Source organism: Coenobita brevimanus, chromosome 32, assembly GCF_032717465.1.
Source record: "Coenobita brevimanus isolate Jiangsu-jjx chromosome 32, ASM3271746v2, whole genome shotgun sequence".
Classification (NCBI taxonomy): domain Eukaryota; kingdom Metazoa; phylum Arthropoda; class Malacostraca; order Decapoda; family Coenobitidae; genus Coenobita; species Coenobita brevimanus.
Window position 1 is genome coordinate 9,613,092 of NC_136985.1, and position 18,128 is coordinate 9,631,219.

General features: G+C 44.0%; 1 protein-coding gene across 1 annotated transcript in view; it reads right to left on the reverse strand.

Moving 5' to 3' along the window:
- The window catches only part of LOC145395591 (uncharacterized), a 67,462-nt gene extending 51,697 nt beyond the window's left edge, over positions 1 to 15,765 (reverse strand). The window contains exon 1 of the mRNA XM_080269161.1: positions 15,691 to 15,765. Within this exon, the coding sequence (XP_080125287.1) occupies positions 15,691 to 15,765 (75 nt within the window). The remainder of the gene's footprint in view (positions 1 to 15,690) is intronic.
- Between the last annotated feature and the right edge of the window lie 2,363 nt (positions 15,766 to 18,128).

The window sequence follows — 18,128 nt, forward strand, 5'->3', positions numbered from 1 at the left end:
CGTGTGCCTCGTATGCTATGAGAACATTACCAAAACACCTACAGTAGAATTCATGATATCAGAAACATACAGATATTTTTCTCAGAGCACCCAGAGACAACAAAAGTAAAGTGAATTGTACAAGACAATCAACGTGGGAGAAGAACCTTTAAAGATACTCCAGCTGACAGATAAACGATGGATGTCCACTGCACCAAGCATCACAAGGATTCTGGAGCAGTACGCAGAGCTGAAGTTACAATTCCAGGTAATATATATTTATTTATTTTCAAAATTCTTTGTAATTTTCTAAATACACATGTACAGAGAGAGAGAGAGAGAGAGAGAGAGAGAGAGAGAGAGAGAGAGAGAGAGAATTGATATGTTAATATATCTATGGTTTTCAGCTGGTGAAAGGAAACGACAAGAGCTACACATCAGAAGTACTATGTAAGAAGACTCTGAAAACAGGGCATACTTAGCTTTCTTACAACCCTTGGTAAGTGTGGTATGTGACGTGAACAGGGTGAACAAACTCTTCCAAGGGGAGCAATGTAACGTCAGCAAACTTCTGGCCTATACGATGTCCCTATACCAGTTTGTCCCGTAGAGGATTATGATGCCACGCACCTTTCTACATGGGACTCACTCATGTCTTATGAGGTTACATATATATATATATACAGTATATATATATATATATATATATATATATATATATATATATATATATATATATATATATATATATATATAAACTCGTAAAGTTCCAATAATTCTGAACAGAGGGAGCCAATCGTTTGCAGTTTTTTCCTTTGCCGCTAGGAGGAATCTGCAGCACCCCTTCTACGTCAGTGTGGCCCCGGCCTTGTCTGTGAGTGGACGTGTTGTTGAGCTAAGCTTACTATTGTAACCTGGTGTGTAGGTGGTTTGGTGGTTTTGCAATAGTGGACCACATGGAACAAAGAATCTGCATCAAACTCTACTATGCGTTTCAGGGGCCTTGACCCATCGTTTTTCGCAAATATCTGCGAAACAAACAGTCGGATCAGTATGGCATATTACCACGGCCTGGAAACTTTTACGGGACAGTAGTGACTCTTCGTATTCTCACTTAAAGTGTACATTATCTTTCTCTGTTCCGTAACATAAATTTGGCGACCTCATATCAGGATATTCAGGATATTATCATAAGGATATTTGATATTTTGTGACTGTGATATATTCATGATGGCTACTATTTCTACACTTGATGAAGCCAAGGATTTTTTGTCAAATGTGCAAACGGTGTGTGATATAGAAAACAGAACAAAGAATGAACTTAAGCTTGTTGCTCAACAATTGGGAATTGCAGTTCACTCTCATCATTCTAAAGACTTCAAATTGTTGGCATGATTAATAAAAGCTTGTTTAATGTAACTCCTCCAAATGAGCAAACGCAGATTGAATTAGCTAAGTTACAGCCAGCTCTGCAGGAGGCTAAGGCTAAGGAGGCGGAGTCTCGTGTTAAGGAAGCAAATGCTCGTATTGAAGAGGTACAGGTACAGGCTCAGGCACAAATTGAACTTGCCAGGATTCAGGCAGACCACGAGTATCGTATGAAACAAGGTGGAACTGGATCATCTAGCTCTGATGATTTTGATGTGGCTAAAAATGTTAAACTTGTCCCTCCTTTTAATGAATCTGATTTAACAAAGTATTTTCAGTTGTTTGAGAGGGTAGCTACAGGTTTTAATTGGCCTAAGGAGCATTAGCCAGTACTCCTTCAAACTGTTCTCACCCGGTAAAGCTCAAGTAACTTATGCATCTTTGCCTCAGGATCAGTCTGACACTATGATGCAGTTAAGAGCTTGATTCTTAAGGTCTATGGAGCTTGTTCCCTGAAGCCTCATAGAGTAAAATTTAGGACAATTTACAAGCAAGATCAAGCAATCCCATGCTGAGTATGCAAAAATCAAAGAAGATCTGTTAGAGCAGTGGTTAAATTCTAAGAATGTGGATTCTGATTTTGACAAATTTAAGCAGATGATTTTGCTGGAGGACTTCAAGAGGTGTATTTATAAAGATGCGCCCATATCTTGATGAGAAAAGAATAGATAATTTGTCTGATGCTGCAGTTTTAGCTGATGAGTATGTTCTCACTCACAAGAGATATTCTAGAGAAAAAGGGAAAGCTGAGAGTAAGTACGTTGCCTCTACTCAGAGTACAGGTAACAGGAAAGAGAAATTTAAGATGATGTTTCTCAGGGAAGTAAATACCAGCTTCACCTCTAGATTTCAGAAAAGTAAATGTACTTATTGTAGTAAGCTTGGTCATACTACGGAGAGATGTTTCAGGAGACAGCGTGATGTGAACAAAAAGGAGTCTTTAAATATTCAGTCAATTGGCCGAGTGTCCACTCTTGAGAGTTCCCAGAATTCTTTAACTGAGTTAACTGAACCTGCTTTGAGGGGTAACTTAAATTCTCATGATGGAGCTCCTCTTTTGAGCAGTAACGTGGGTGACACTATCAAGAGTTCATGTGCTAATTTCCTTTGTGATGGTTTTGTCTGTCCTCTTGGACAGTAATGACAGGAAATCAGTTCAAATATATCGTGATACAGGTGCTTGCCAATCTTTTATGGTTGACCAGTGTTCTAGGCTCTAATTTTAATTCCTCTGATGAAACTGTAAATCTTACAAGGTGTAGGGAATAATTACTTCTCTGTTCCCTCTGTGCAGAGTGAATTTAGAGTCTGGTTTTGTTAATGGTTCTGTTATGGTTGGGCTTGGTTGAGACACTCCCAATGTCAGGTGTAATTTCTTCTTACTTGGAAACATATTGGTGGAAGTCAAGTGTGTCCAGCTCCTCAGTTGTCTAGTGAGCCAGTGGCTGTGTCCCGGGATTGTGATGTCCCTGATGTGTTCCCTTGCATGTGCTGTCACTAGGGCTAAGTCTAAAGTTACTGGTGATTTAGCGGATAATGATATTGACATGTTATCCTAGCTGACACTTTTCTTGCTAATTTGGACCACTCACCAGATGAGGCAGTACCCTGTAGTGGTGATACTTTGTCTCGTCAAGAGTTGGTTGTGTTGCAGGTTGCTGAGCCTGAGTTGAAAGGTCTTGCTTAGTCTGCGTGCAGTGAGTAGCAGAAAGGCCAGCTGGTGCTTCTACTTGTTATTATGTAAAGTCAGGAGTACTTATGAGGAAGTGGAGACCCCCAACAGCATCAGCCGACTGTGAATGGGAGGTTGTACATCAAGTTGTCATCCCTCGTGTTTGTAGGCAGGATACCATTCGAGTGGCTCATGATTCCAGTTTGGCAGGACACCTTGGAGTGAGGAAGACTGTGGCACGCATTTTGAAACACTTCTACTGGCCAGGTATCTTCAGGGATGTTTCCTGGTATTGTAAGTCTTGTCACACCTGTCAAGTTGTGGGAAAGTGTAATCAGACCGAAAAGGTTGCACCTCTAGTTCCCATTCCTCCTTTTGAGGCGCCTTTCACCCGTGTGTTGGTGGATATTGTGGGCCCTCTTCCTAAGACTTCTTCAGGATTTTCTTATGTGTTGACCATGATTGATATGGCTACTCGTTATCCTGAAGCCATTCCACTTAGAAACATCTCAGCAAAGAACGTGGTTAAGGAAATGCTAGGGTTCTTCATAAAGTTTGGTCTGCCTAAGGAGGTACAGTCAGACCGAGGAAGTAATTTCATGTCAAATGTTTTCAAGCAGTCTCTGAAAGAGTTGGGCATCTCCCAGATCACGTCTTCAGCTTACCATCCCCAGACCCAAGGAGTTATTGGAGAGATATCATCAAACACTCAAATCGATGCTCAAGAAATACTGTTCTGGAACATCAGAAAGACTGGGATAAAGGTCTTCTCCATTCGTTGTGTTTGCTGCAAGAGAATCTCCAAATGAATCACTGGGCTTCTCACCTTTTGAACTACTGTTTGGCCATGAAGTAAGAGGGCCCCTTAAGCTACTCAAGGAATGCTGGCTGTTGGAGGAAGATGACGTCAACCTGCTGGAGTATGTGATGAATTTCAAAGAACGGCTGTCCACTGCTTTACAGCTGGCGAGAGAGAATTTAGGAGCTGCTCAGGAGAAGATGAAGACTTGGTATGATAAGAAGTCCAGGTTACGCCACTTTCAGCCAGGAGATCAGGTTTTGATTCTGTTACCAGTTCATGGGCAACCTCTTCAAGCCAAGTTTAGTGGCCCTTATTTCGTGGAGAAGAAACTCAGTGATGTCAACTATGTCATCGCCACACCAGATCGTAGAAAGAGCAAGCAACTATGTCACATCAACATGCTAAAGTTATATCACAGGCGGGACGAAAATAATCCAGTCTGCACTGTAGCTGTTCCACCCGAGTCTGCAAGTGAAGCTCTCCCATGCAGTATGAGCCTGAGTGATAGTATGGGGAAGAATCCTGATATCATGAATGATCTCCAGACTAAGCTTTCTCATCTACCACCCAAGGAAAGGCAGGAGTTTTCGGCATTACTGCAGGAGTACCCGCAAGTGTTCCGTGCCACTCCAGGAAGAACCACTGTGTTGATGCATGATGTCGATGTTGGAGACGCAAAGCCAATTAAATTGCCTCCTTACCGTGTGAACCCAGTGAAAGTTCCTCTCATCCAGAAGGAGCTTGGCTACCTGTTGGACCACAAGATGATTGAGCCCTGTCAGAGCGAGTGGAGTTCTCCTGTCACTCTAGTCCCTAAGCCAGGTGGGTCACAGAGGCTTTGCATTGACTACAGACGTGTTAATCAGATAACTAAAACAGACACTTACCCTCCCTCGCGTGGAAGATTGCATAGACAAGATCGGAAAGGCTAGGTACATAAGTAAGTTTGATTTGTTAAAGGGATGCTGGCAAGTGCCTATGACTGAACGTGCTAGGGAGATCTCATGTTTTGTAACATTAGGAAAGACATTTGCATGTTCTGTAATGCCATGTACAGATTGTTTTAGAGTAATAAGAAATTTCCTTTGTAAATTTCTTTTTTCTTTGTGGGGAGGTGTTACATAGCCTATGATTTCATCATCCTTTGTGTAATTTTAACGCACAGTATGCTGCATGTTTGATCACGAGCGTGTTCTGCCTCAGTCCCCCCCTTCTACCGTTATAGTAGAGTAAGTCGTTCTCTCTGTTGTCCAGAGCGGGATTGTGAACTCTATGTCCCCATGGCTTTCATTTGCGCGTCCTCTTACAAGTTGTATCAGGCTCTGCCGGCCCCTATATAATGAGCTCAGTCTCTGCATCGTTGCCACTTAGATCTGCTCCTCATTTTGTTCACATCTCTGTCCTCCCCTGTACAGATATTATTATTGTGAGTGCTCAAGAAGTCTCCAACCATCTAGCAGCTGTGTGTAATTTGAGTATAACTGTTGTTGCATTTTTTCTTGTACTGTATAGCATAAGTTTAATTTGTAGGCCTAGTGAAGTTTTTGTAATTCGTGTGGGGTTCTTTATGTCAGTCATTTTTTATAATAGTTTGTATCTGTAATTATTTATCTGGCATTCACTGAGTATTATCTGGTATCTCATTTTATCAGGGCTGACTTAGATAAATTTATTCTTGCTAATTTCGTGTTAATAGAGGCTATTGCAGTTAACCATATATTTAACCTGTTTTTTGCCATTACATTATCCTTATGAGTCCTGAATGTTTTGTTGTTAATTTAAGCATTAAACTTTAACTTGTAATTTTACCTAACTCTTTTGTTTTGAACCTGGAACTTTACGGGACAGTAGTGACTCTTCGTATTCTCACTTAAAGTGTACATTATCTTTCTCTGTTCCGTAACAATATACATATATATATATACATATATATATATATATATATATATATATATATATATATATATATATATATATATATATATATATATATATATATATATGCATACATATATGCATATATATATATATATATATATACATATATATATATATATATATGTACCATGTCTGTTGAAGTAACTGCTGAGATGGATGTTGCAGGAACTGAATAGAATGGTGAAGGGTGGAATCATCAGCGTATGAGTAGATATACATCTTAGAAGGTCATTGATGAATAAAAGGAAGAGAGTTGGTGACAGAACACCACTGTTGATATATCTAGGAGAAGAATGGTGGCCGTCTACCAGGGTTGCCAGGTGTGCACGTCTCTCGCCAGATTATTTCCGCTTAAAGTTTAATGGCTGTGTTTTGCGCTTTTTGGGGCTTTTCTGAAAATGACTGGGAGTGAATGTTCATTAAAATAAAAGCACAAGGACATGGCGTAATCCTTATCCTGCCATTCCCTTCATGCATTGTGAAACCTCAGCTAATTAGCACCTGTACCTGACCTGACTTTCCATGATTCCATGTGTGTGTGTGTGTGTGTGTGTGTGTGTGTGTGTGCTAGCCTCTTGTTTTAATCCTCAAGTCCTCAAGACTCAACTTTCTCTGCCGGCGCTGCCTCTCATTTCTTTGCCAGCCTCGCTACTTGCCACAGCACACAGTACAAGACAAGTAGCCTTCACTAAGGCACAGTCATTATCAAATAATGGGAAAGTGGGCCAGATACAATAAGCACTATGCACGAGAATGGGAAAAGGATCCAGTCTTGAAGGACTGGATAGCACACATTCCAGGTGACGATGGAAAGACTTTTCGTAAATATTGTAAAATGACCTTCAGAGCACATCACGGTGACTTAATATGGCGCACGACCACAAACAAACATAAAAGAAATGCTGCCCCTTTCTCAAATGCAAGAACACTTCTCCAGACATGAATCTCCAGACGAGATGCAGATCCATCTATTAAAGTATCAGAAACAAGAATTGCAGCCCATACTGTGTGCCAGTCAGGCATTCTAACTTTGGATCACCTGGGAGAGTTAGTCAGCACCATTTCTTGCAAGGAGTTAGCCATCCACAGGACAAAATGTACGGCAATTATTAATCATGTTTTAGGCCCTTTAATGCTCAAGAATTTGCCTAATGATACTGGTGAGAGTGAATATTCATTGATTATAGACGAGAGTACAGATAAAACAACGAAAAAACAACTCTGCATCATGGTGAGGTACCCCAGCTACAAGAAGAAAAAAATCGTCACATCGTTTCTGGGTCTGCTAAATTTACCCTCAGGCACAGCTGCAGCCATGACACAAGAACTCCTGAAGTTTCTGGAAAAGATAGAACTCAGTCCAAGAAGATGCGTTGGTCTTGCAACTAACGGGTGTAATATAATGAGTGGGGTAAATAATTCAGTAATAAGCAGATTTAGAGAAATTAATCCCCATATCATGCATAAAAAATGCATCTGTCACTCACTGCAGCCGTGTGCCTCGTATGCTATGAGAACATTACCAAAACACCTACAGTAGAATTCATGATATCAGAAACATACAGATATTTTTCTCAGAGCACCCAGAGACAACAAAAGTAAAGTGAATTGTACAAGACAATCAACGTGGGAGAAGAACCTTTAAAGATACTCCAGCTGACAGATAAACGATGGATGTCCACTGCACCAAGCATCACAAGGATTCTGGAGCAGTACGCAGAGCTGAAGTTACAATTCCAGGTAATATATATTTATTTATTTTCAAAATTCTTTGTAATTTTCTAAATACACATGTAGAGAGAGAGAGAGAGAGAGAGAGAGAGAGAGAGAGAGAGAGAGAGAATTGATATGTTAATATATCTATGGTTTTCAGCTGGTGAAAGGAAACGACAAGAGCTACACATCAGAAGTACTATGTAAGAAGACTCTGAAAACAGGGCATACTTAGCTTTCTTACAACCCTTGGTAAGTGTGGTATGTGACGTGAACAGGGTGAACAAACTCTTCCAAGGGGAGCAATGTAACGTAAGCAAACTTCTGGCCTATACGATGTCCCTATACCAGTTTGTCCTGCAGAGGATTATGATGCCACGCACCTTCCCTACATGGGACTCACTCATGTCTTATGAGGTTATATATATATATACAGTATATATATATATATACAGTATATATATATATATATATATATATATATATATATATATATATATAAACTCGTAAAGTTCCAATAATTTGAACAGAGGGAGCCAATCGTTTGCAGTTTTTTCCTTTGCCGCTAGGAGGAATCTGCAGCACCCCTTCTGCGTCAGTGTGGCCCCGGCCTTGTCTGTGAGTGGACGTGTTGTTGAGCTAAGCTTACTATTGTAACCTGGTGTGTAGGTGGTTTGGTGGTTTTGCAATAGTGGACCACATGGAACAAAGAATCTGCATCAAACTCTACTATGCGTTTCAGGGGCCTTGACCCATCGTTTTTCGCAAATATCTGCGAAACAAACAGTCGGATCAGTATGGCATATTACCACGGCCTGTTTCACACCATGGCCTAATTTTAGGCACTATAGTGCATTGCCAAATGCACTTGATTACGGCGTTTACTCTTGACTGTGATAACGTCGTATCCTTCAGCTGACATGACATTCGAACAGGTGAGGCGTGACTCAGTTGTGACGTCACCAAATACACTACCCCTCCTTCCTCACCCTCCCCCCTCCCTCTCTCTCTCTCTCTCTCTCTCTCTCAATTGCGGTTTCACAACCACAACGACAACGTAACATGTTGGACATGGCAGTGACGAGGCAAGTTTCTTCATAGAATGCGGGAATAAGCCTAATGCTGCCCACTGCCCGTGGCTCACCATCCCTGCCCAACCCAACCCTGATCCCATAATTACTAACGACTCAAATCTCTCTCTCTCTCTCTCTCTTATCCAGATTGAAGTCCATTGCCTCTACTCATCCTCTTAACCCCAGCCCTTCCCCGGAGAGTATCACCTCCTTGTCAATGTTCCACAGGCGCGGCAGTCCGATCCTCTCTCACCTGACCCCCACCCTTCTTTTGCCTGACTTTCCGACCTGCCTCCTACTACCACTACTGCACACACACACACACACACACACACACACACACACACACACACACACACACTCCTTTTTGGGTTAATAATAGAGAGGAATGACAATAAATGCCTCCCACTGTGTGCCTCAATGTAGGAGGCAATGATATTAGTAGGCGTATGAGTGAGGTACTGTGGTAGAAGTACAAGTCGATGTTAGAAAAGGTTAGGGAGAGGGGAGAAACCCCTGTAGTGCTAGGTGTTTTGCCTAGAAGGCGAGCTGGGAGGGAGTGGTTGAGCAGGGCAATAGTTTTAATTACCAACTTGAAGGTATTGCAAAGATAATGCAATACCTTTCATAGACAGCTGGGACCGGTTTTATGGACAGAGTGCCTTGTAAAGCTGGGATGGGACTCATCTTAGCAGGCAAGGAGTTACTCTTTTAGCTAGAATGATAGATAGGGAATTTTTTTTTTTTTTTTTTTTTTTTTTTGAGAAGTAGACGTAAAGGAAGTTACAGTAACTACACTCAGAAATCATTACCATCAGGTTTGGATTGATGCAGCAAGACTTGCAAAAGTAAGAACAATAGTTTAACCATTAGTGTAGATACATCCACTCAGGCACCTCAAAATGAGCAGGCAATGACAGAGAACAGAAAAAGCGATAATAGAAAGGCGATAAGTGATAGCACAAAAAAATGTTATACCAGTAAAGAGTTTCCCAGTTAGTAAATAAATAAAAAACAGTACATCCCAAGGTAGAGGCATAACTACTCGTCTATCTATCTATTGCCAGATGCCTCAATCCAGTTTGGGGTAGTCACAAACAAATCGCCTCCATGTCACCCTGTTCCTCACCATTTCACTGCCCTGCTCCCAACTCACACACCCCTCTCTCATATACCTCTCCACCCCATCCCTCCATCTCATCCTCGGCCTCCCCCTCCCTCTCTCCCCTCCACCTCACTCACAAACACTCTCTTCGTCAGTCTTGCACCCTCCATCCTCTCCACATGGCCAAACCACCTCACTGTATTCCTCCTAATGCTTCCTATCACATCCACATCCACACCACAACGCTCCTTTATATCCTCATTCGTCAGCCTGTCTCTCCATGTGACTCCACAGGGTCCTCTTAAATAACTCATTTCCACTGCTCTCACTCTTGACTTGTGTCTTTCCAACAACGTCTAAGCTTCACTTCCATATGTTAGAGTTGGTATCACAATAGTGTCATGTAGTAACTTTTTCACTTCCATGCTCACTTCCCTGTTTCTTATCACTGCTTTCAAAGAACCAGCAACCTTTCTTCCCTGCTGTACCCTTTCAAGCACTTCACCCTCCAAACCTCCATCCTTACTTATCACACTACCCAAGTACTTAAACGTACTCACATTTTCCAATTCCTCACCATCCAACCTCGCTGTACATTCACTGACTTCACCTCTTTCAAAGACTCACTACATTCACCCCCCCGTGGGCAGCCACCTTGTTGTGGTGGGGGGGCTTGCGTGCTCCGGTGATCCCACAAGCTTGCCCATGGATGTAAACGACATCTGGCAGGGTCTCCCATGCGGGTAGGGTTGTGGGTGAGGGGTCTGACTAAGCGCTGCCCGAAACGTAGGTTACCTGTATGGGTCACCGGTTCCACTCTCCAGAGGGATTGCCTCAGTGCTGTCCTGAGTTGGTTGGTTGGGTATCTGGGCTGGGGGGTGTTGGGGAAGGGGGTCTTTGCACTGGTGGGAGCAAACTTTTGAATCACGGGGTGTCCTTTTTGGGACACCCTCTGGGGACGAGATACCCCGCTCCCATCAGACCGCGCTCAGTCCCCTCACTCCCTGGTAGGCAGTTTTCCTTGGCTCCTGGTGCCAATTTATTTTCACTAATGTATTTATGGATACACTAAACAATTCTTTACCCACTCGTGTGGTCGGATACCAGCCGCATGAGTCGGCATCAACTGGTCACTCTCTGGCCGACGACCCTGTACCCTCCGGGTCGTCTGTCAAAACTCTGAATCACGATGCCCTTTCTATGGAGCTGTTACCTGGTGTTTTTGTGAATCACTCTTACACAAAATACATAGTCCTCAAAATGGATAATGGTACTTCCTTTTGGAACCTGAATTGTTTTCAGATTCACAATGGTCTAGTTACAGCATGTGGATTTACCCCCAAGGTCTCTTTCCAGGGCGATGGTTCTCTATTGTTAGAAGCCAGGAATGAAGAGGAGAGTTCATGCATCCAGTCTCTAACTGTGGTCGCCGGTTATCCTGTATCTGTCTCATCATTTGGTCCTAAACCAGTCCCGAGGGGTTGTGTATTCTCGTGACTTGATCTCGTATTCTGATTCTTCCCTCTTAGAGGGGCTTGCTCCTCAGGGTGTTGTAGGAGTACAGAGAATTATGAAGAAAGTTGATGGGGTTTTAACCCCCACGACCACTCTCATCTTGACATTTGACCGTCTTACCCTGCCGGAGGTTATCACTGCTGCGTGGTGGAAGCTAAAGGTTAAACCTTATGTTCCTCAACCTAGAAGATGCTATTGTTGTCAAAGATTTGGTCACGTCCAACGTCCTTGCAGGCGGGAAGCGTCTGGGCTTCCTGAGGTCTGTGGAAATTGTGGTGGAATTTCTCATGGTATAGATGATTGTTCTCAACCCCCTAAATGTTTGAACTGTGGAGGAGCACATGCAGCCTCCTCAAGGGATTGCGAAGTATACAAGTATGAATATGAGATAATTTCCGTCCAAACGAAGGAGAAAATTTCCTTTTCCGAGCAAAGGCCAGGGTTAGGGAGTGGTTCATTCGCCCTGGGGTTACCTTTGCTGCAGCGGTCTCAACCTAAGGCTAATCGGCAGGTGCCCCTGCCATCACACAATGCCCCATCAAATTCTCGGGGTTCTACTTCCCGGCCTTCTCGGCCGGGGGTTTCCACCGAGGGAGTGCAGCCTGGAAGCAGCTGTGCTCTTTCCGGGGAGGTGCCCTCTATCTCTGGGGGTGTCCCCTCTGTGGTGGTGCTTCCAACATCTGGGAGTGCCTCCCCCATCCCAGTTCCTCCAGTTCCTCCTGTGACAAACACCCGTGTCGATGCTACACCTTGCTTTGACACATCCAAAACTCCCAATGTCCTTCCTGTGCAAGGTAAGCATCGCCGTGGCTCCTCAGAGTGCTTAGAGAGTGAAGTGCTGCTACCAAAGATCTCTGCAGTGGAGCCCACTACTCCTTTTCCTCGGGATGCTCAGGGGTCAGGGCAAGCGCAGGCTGGGGATGGCGTCTCACCGATGACCCAGCCACCACCAGATAGTGGTGGTCTTCAGGTAGTTGATGCACCTGCTCAGCTGCATGAGGCCTTGCCCTCTCAGGATTTCAGTACTGTGGGACGTGCTACTGATTGTGCTCCTTCTCGTGGTGGCACTGCCTGCTCTATTCCAGCTAGGGCAGTTTGCAGTCTACCTGCCAAACCATCTCTTGCCCCGCCAAAGAAGAAAACCATCGTCCGGCTCTCTTCTTCTTCCTCCAGGTTATCTTCAGCTGAGCGGCACACTGTACACCATAACGGTGCCAGGCAGTCCCTTTCTAAGGGCAGTTCTAAGCAGCAATCTAAATCTGGTTGCTTGCCGGGGGCAAGGTTGTCTCGCCCCTCAACCTGATTTTTCTTTGCTGTGAGTACTATGGCATTTTCAGCCAGTATATTACAATGGAATTGTTGAGGGCTGCGTGGTAATTAAGAGGAGCTGCGGACCTCCTGGCTTATTCCCCTTTGTGCGTGTGTCTCAGGAAACTCTTGTAGGGCTTGCCACTCCTCATGCACCACCTGGGTATGATGCTTTTTACTCAGCTCCAACCCAGGATCCTGTTGGAGGTGGTGCTGTTTTGGTGATGGCTATTGTCCTTCATCAATAGGTTCACCTCCAGTGTGTTGCTGTGCGGTTGTATGCCCTCCGCTGGTATACTGTCTGTTGCATTTATTTATCACCCAGCACAGTAGTTAGTAAAGCAGACCTTGAAGACCTTCTCAGACAATTACCTAAGCCCTTTCTCCCTCCTGGGGGACTTTAACGGTCACCACCCTTTGTGGGGTGATTGTCTAATTAACCAACATGGTCATTTATTGGCATCCTTATTGGAGGACGAGGATCTCTCCCTGCTGAATACTGGCGAGTTTACGCATTTTCATCCTCAGACGAATACATTTACCGCAATTGACCTCTCTGTCTGTTCTCCTGACTGCCTCCTGGATTTCACCTGGGAGGTTCTGAGGAATCTGCATGGGAGTGATCACTTTCCTATCCTCCTTACTGCAACAGTATCTAGTCCTTGTTCCCGTCTCCCGAGGTGGAGGTTATATAAGGCGGACTGGTCCCCTTTTTCTTCCTAAACTTCTATTGGTGTTTCCATAGAAGACTTTCCACATATAGATAAAGCTGTTTCATTCTTTATGTCTATTATCCATTCTGCTGCCCTCCACGCTGTTCCAAGAACCTCTGGCACATATAAGTATCGCCTTGTCCCATGGTGGTATGAGAATTGTAGTATTGGTGTACGTGCCAAAAAGACAGCATTTTCACATTATCGTCGATACAAAACAGAGCATTATCTTGTCGAATTCAGGAGGGCACGTGCTAGGACATGCCAGGTCCTCAAACAAGCCCGACGAGACTCTTGGATGGCTTATGTGTCTTCCGTAAACTCTAAGACACCAGTGTCTCAGGTGCGGAAGAGGGTACTAAAGATTTCAGGAAAATTCCCGCAAGGCAGGTCCCCTGTGCTGCTGTCAAATGGTGAGCCTGTTGGTGACCCTGTGTCTGTGGCCAATATTTTTGCTTCTGCCTTTGCAGTGGTCAGCCGTAAAGATGCTAGCACTTCAGTTTTTGCCAGACACTGGGACGTAGAAGAGGCTAGGGTATTGAACTTCCATTCTGGGAGGGGGGAATCTTACAACCTCCCTTTCTCTTCCCATGAACTCCAATCTGCTTTTTCCCTTTGTCAAGACACCTCACCAGGGTCAGATGATATTCCCTATGCAGTGCTTCGGCACCTGGGTGATGATGCACTGTCTTTTCTCCTCAAGCTTTTTAATAGAATCTGGAGAGATTCTTCTCTTCCTACCTCTTGGCGTGAAGCTGTTGTCCTGCCATTCCAGAAGCCAGGGAAGACAGGATCCAGTCCTCTAGAATATCGACCAATTGCCCTTACATCATGCTTGTGTAAACTGTTTGAAAAGATGGTCAATTCACGCTTAATGTATTTCCTCGAAAGGAATGACCGTCTCTCTCGATGTCAGTCTGGTTTTCGCAAATATCGTTTGACGACAGATGCATTTGTCCCCCTAGAAGCTGCAGCATGTGATGCTTTTGCCAGGAAGCAGCATCTGTGTGCATCTTCTTTGACTTAGAAAAGGCACATGATACTACATGGCAGTTTGGTATCATCAAGCAGCTTCACTCTTTAGGTTTACATGGTAGCCTGCCCCTATTTATATTAAACTTTCTGCATGATCATTCATTCAGGGTTCGAATTGGTGATACTGTGTCTCCTTTGTACCCTCAGGAAGAAGGCGTGCCTCAAGGAAGTGTCCTTAGCACGACTCTTTTTGCTAAAGCATTAGATGGTATTCTGTCCTCTATTCCAGAGGGGGTGTCTGCCTCACTGTGTGTCGATGATTTAGCTATATGGTATGCTGCCTCCCGGATGCCTGTGGCTGAACGTCGCATGCAGCTTACCTTAGACCACGTATCTCATTGGGCCACAATGCATGGTTTCCGTTTCTCCCCAACAAAAACAGTGGCCTTACATTTCTCCCGCTTGAGAGGTGTCCACCCCGACCCCGATCTCAAGTTACATGGCCACAGAGTCCGATGTGTGGATGAAGGAAGGTTTCTCAGTCTTGTTTTCGACAGATGACTGACGTGGGTTCCCCACATCCATGCATTACGTTTATCCTGCCACTGTGCCCTGTCTCTCCTACGGACTCTATCTCACCTGTCTTGGGCTCTGATAGAGCCACCCTGCTCTACCTTTACCGTGCCTTGGTACGGAGCAAATTGGACTATGGGTGTGAGGTATACTCTTCTGCTACTGAGGCACGGCTGCAGCCTCTCAGTTCAATCCATCATGCTGGGATCCGTCTGTCAACTGGAGTTTTCCGGTCTTCCCCATTTCCTAGTCTATTAGTAGACGCGAATGAACCACCACTAGATCTCCATCGCCAGTCCTTACTGGTGCAGTGTTGGCATCGCCTTCACCGTCTACCTTCCTCACCAAGTTGTATGACTGTCTCCGAGGTCGCTCTCTTCCCCTTTTATAACACCCACCCTCACTATCCACAACCGTTTTGGTACAGAGTGAGGGCTGCCATGGAGGAGTTAGGTGTTCAACCTTTTCCTGTTTGCCCTGTGCGTGTTCACTGAGTGGTTCCCTGGCTCCTCCCAGAAGTACGGCCATGTGATCACTTCCATGAGAGGAAGGCCTCTCTTTCCACACAGGTAGCTCTGTCTTATTTTTTAGAACACGCCTCTGCCGACAGTGGCTCGATCGCTGTGTATACTAATGGTTCCAAGTCCCGCATTGGGACAGGCTTTGGTTTAGTTTTCCATGATTTTAGCCGTGGTGGGAGTCTTCCTCCTTCCGCCTCTGTTTTTACTGCTATTTTAGTTGCAGTTAAGTTGATTTTTAGTTTCCCCCCTGCTTCTTTCACCATTTTTAGTGACTCAGTGCCTTGCAAGCTCTGTCTTGTGGCTTCTCATCACACCCTCTACTTCTGTTTATCTGGGAGTGGCTCTTCTTATTACACAGACGCGGATTTTCTGTACAGATGTGTTGGGTCCCTGCTCATATGGGGGTCGTAGGCAATGAATGTGCTGACTCTGTGGCAAGAGCCGCTGCATCTCGCCCTTCCTCTCCCCATTACCGTGTCCCATCTGAGGATTTATGTACAAGCACTATGGAAGCTGTCTGTCTCTGTTGGCAGAGAAGGTGGGATGCAGTAGGGGTGAACAAACTCCGCAGCATTCGTCAGAACCTGGGCAATGGAGGGTATGTGGGATTATCCCGACAGTGGGAAACAGCTTTGGCCCGTCTCTGGATTGGCCATACTAGGATGACTCATGGTTATTTAATGGAGAAGGTGCCCCCTCCCTATTGTGATGACTGTCTGGTTCCTTTGACTGTGCAGCATCTTCTTTTGGAATGCCCAAGTCTTGAGGACCTTCGTCGGCAGTACCTTTCCGGGTGCCAAGCTGACAACGGACCTTATCTTCTCTCTTCGGTACTTGGGGAAGAGGCTTGTGCTATGGGAGGAAGCACCTTCTCCTTTGTGTTAAGTTCCGGCCTTCTCCACTACCTGTAGGACTTTACCATATTTTAGTTTGTGTTTTATACTGTTCTCGTTTAACCTCAATCTTTCCACCACGTTTTAGTTTTGGTTGTTTCTTTGATTTTGTCACTTTGTTTTATGCATCATTTTATTTGTTTATTTATTAATTTATTTTTTGACTTCCTTTTAATGTCTGTGTTCGGCGGCATATGACCTCTGCTGTTGTGCCGCCATGTCACATTTTCATTTATTCATTCATTCATTCATTCCCTGCATTCACCTTTAGATTCCGTTTCTTACACACTCTCCCAAACTCATCCACCAAGCCCTGCAGCTTCCCTTCATCTTAACTCAACACCTCAGTATCATCTGCAAACAACAGTACAGGGAGTTTCCAAACACTACCCTATCTCATTAGGGCCACTCCAACATCCACTACTCTATACCTCTTTTATTATCCCATCCATGTACAGATTGAACAACCATGGAAACATGAAACATCCTTGTTTCAACCCAACCTTCAAAGAGAAAAATTAACTCAGTTCGCCATCCACACACACTGCAGCCTTAGCACCATCATACATACTCTTCACAGCATTCAACAACTTCCCATCTACTCCATATATATTCTTAATACTTTCTACAATCCTTGTCTATCCAACCTGTCATATGCTTTCTCCAAATACATGAAAGCCGCATACAACTTCTTTCCCTTCTCTAGAAACTTCTCCACTAAAGATCTAAGAATGAATATCTGATCTACACAACCTCTTCCCCTTCCTAAAGCCTCTCTGTTCTTCACCAATTAATTCCTCTGTTCTTTCTCTAACTCTGTCAATAAGTATCCTACCATACACTTTTCCTGTTATACCAAGAAGACAAATGCCCCTATGATTACCACACACTTCTTTTTCCCCTTTTCCTTTGTACAAGGGAATAATTATACCTGACTTCCAATCCCCGGGACTCTACCTTCCTCCCAGGCCAATCTGCACATCTTCCACATCCATTCTCCTACTATCTCTCCCCCACGCTTCAGCATTTCACCACAAACTCCATCAATTCCTGGGGCCTTCCCCAATTTAACTTTCTTCATTGCTTCCACAACTTCTATCCTACTGATTTCTTCCTGTCTTCTCACCTCCCTCCTTCTCCCAGCCATGGCCCAGCCACTTACTGTATACTCGCATTACTTCCATCCTGTATGTTCAACAATTTCTTAAAGTGTTCTCTCCATCTGCTCACTTTTTCTCCCTTCTCCACTAATAATCTACCATTTTTATCTTTCACTCCTCTGCTAACTCCACTTCCGCCCTGTCTTACTCTCTTCACCTCTTTCCAGAACATTTTCTTACAGTCCCTCCACTTTACTCTCAAATTCCTTCCAAAGTCCTCATCCACTCTCTTCTTACTCTCTCTTGCAAATGTTTTCACCTCTCTTTTTTTCTACATATAACTCTCTCTTCCGCCTCGTAATAATCTGAAATTGTACCACACAAACAGCCGGAGTTTACGTAAAAAATGGATGAACTGAGGGCTTTAATTTGTACAGAGAAAATAGACCTTGCCGTTATTAGTGAAACATGGATGAATACAGACACTTGAGAATTTTTAGCAGATTATCAGATACAGGGCTATAATATTTTTGTGTCAAACCGTCTGGGAAGAAAGGAGGGTGGGGTAGCTATTTATGTAAAGGATTCATTAAACTGTTACAATAAAGCAGTCATTAAAGTAAATGAGGACACAGAAAGTGTCTGGGTTGAAATTAGTAACAATAGGGAGAAATTAGTCTTAGGAGCAATTTAGACATCTCCAAAATTAAGAAGAGCAGATAGTAAATACCTTTGGGAGGAAATTAGGAATGCATCACAGTCCAGCTTAGTAATAATTGTAGGGGACCCTAATCTGCCAAGGATAGATTGGAGAAATCAG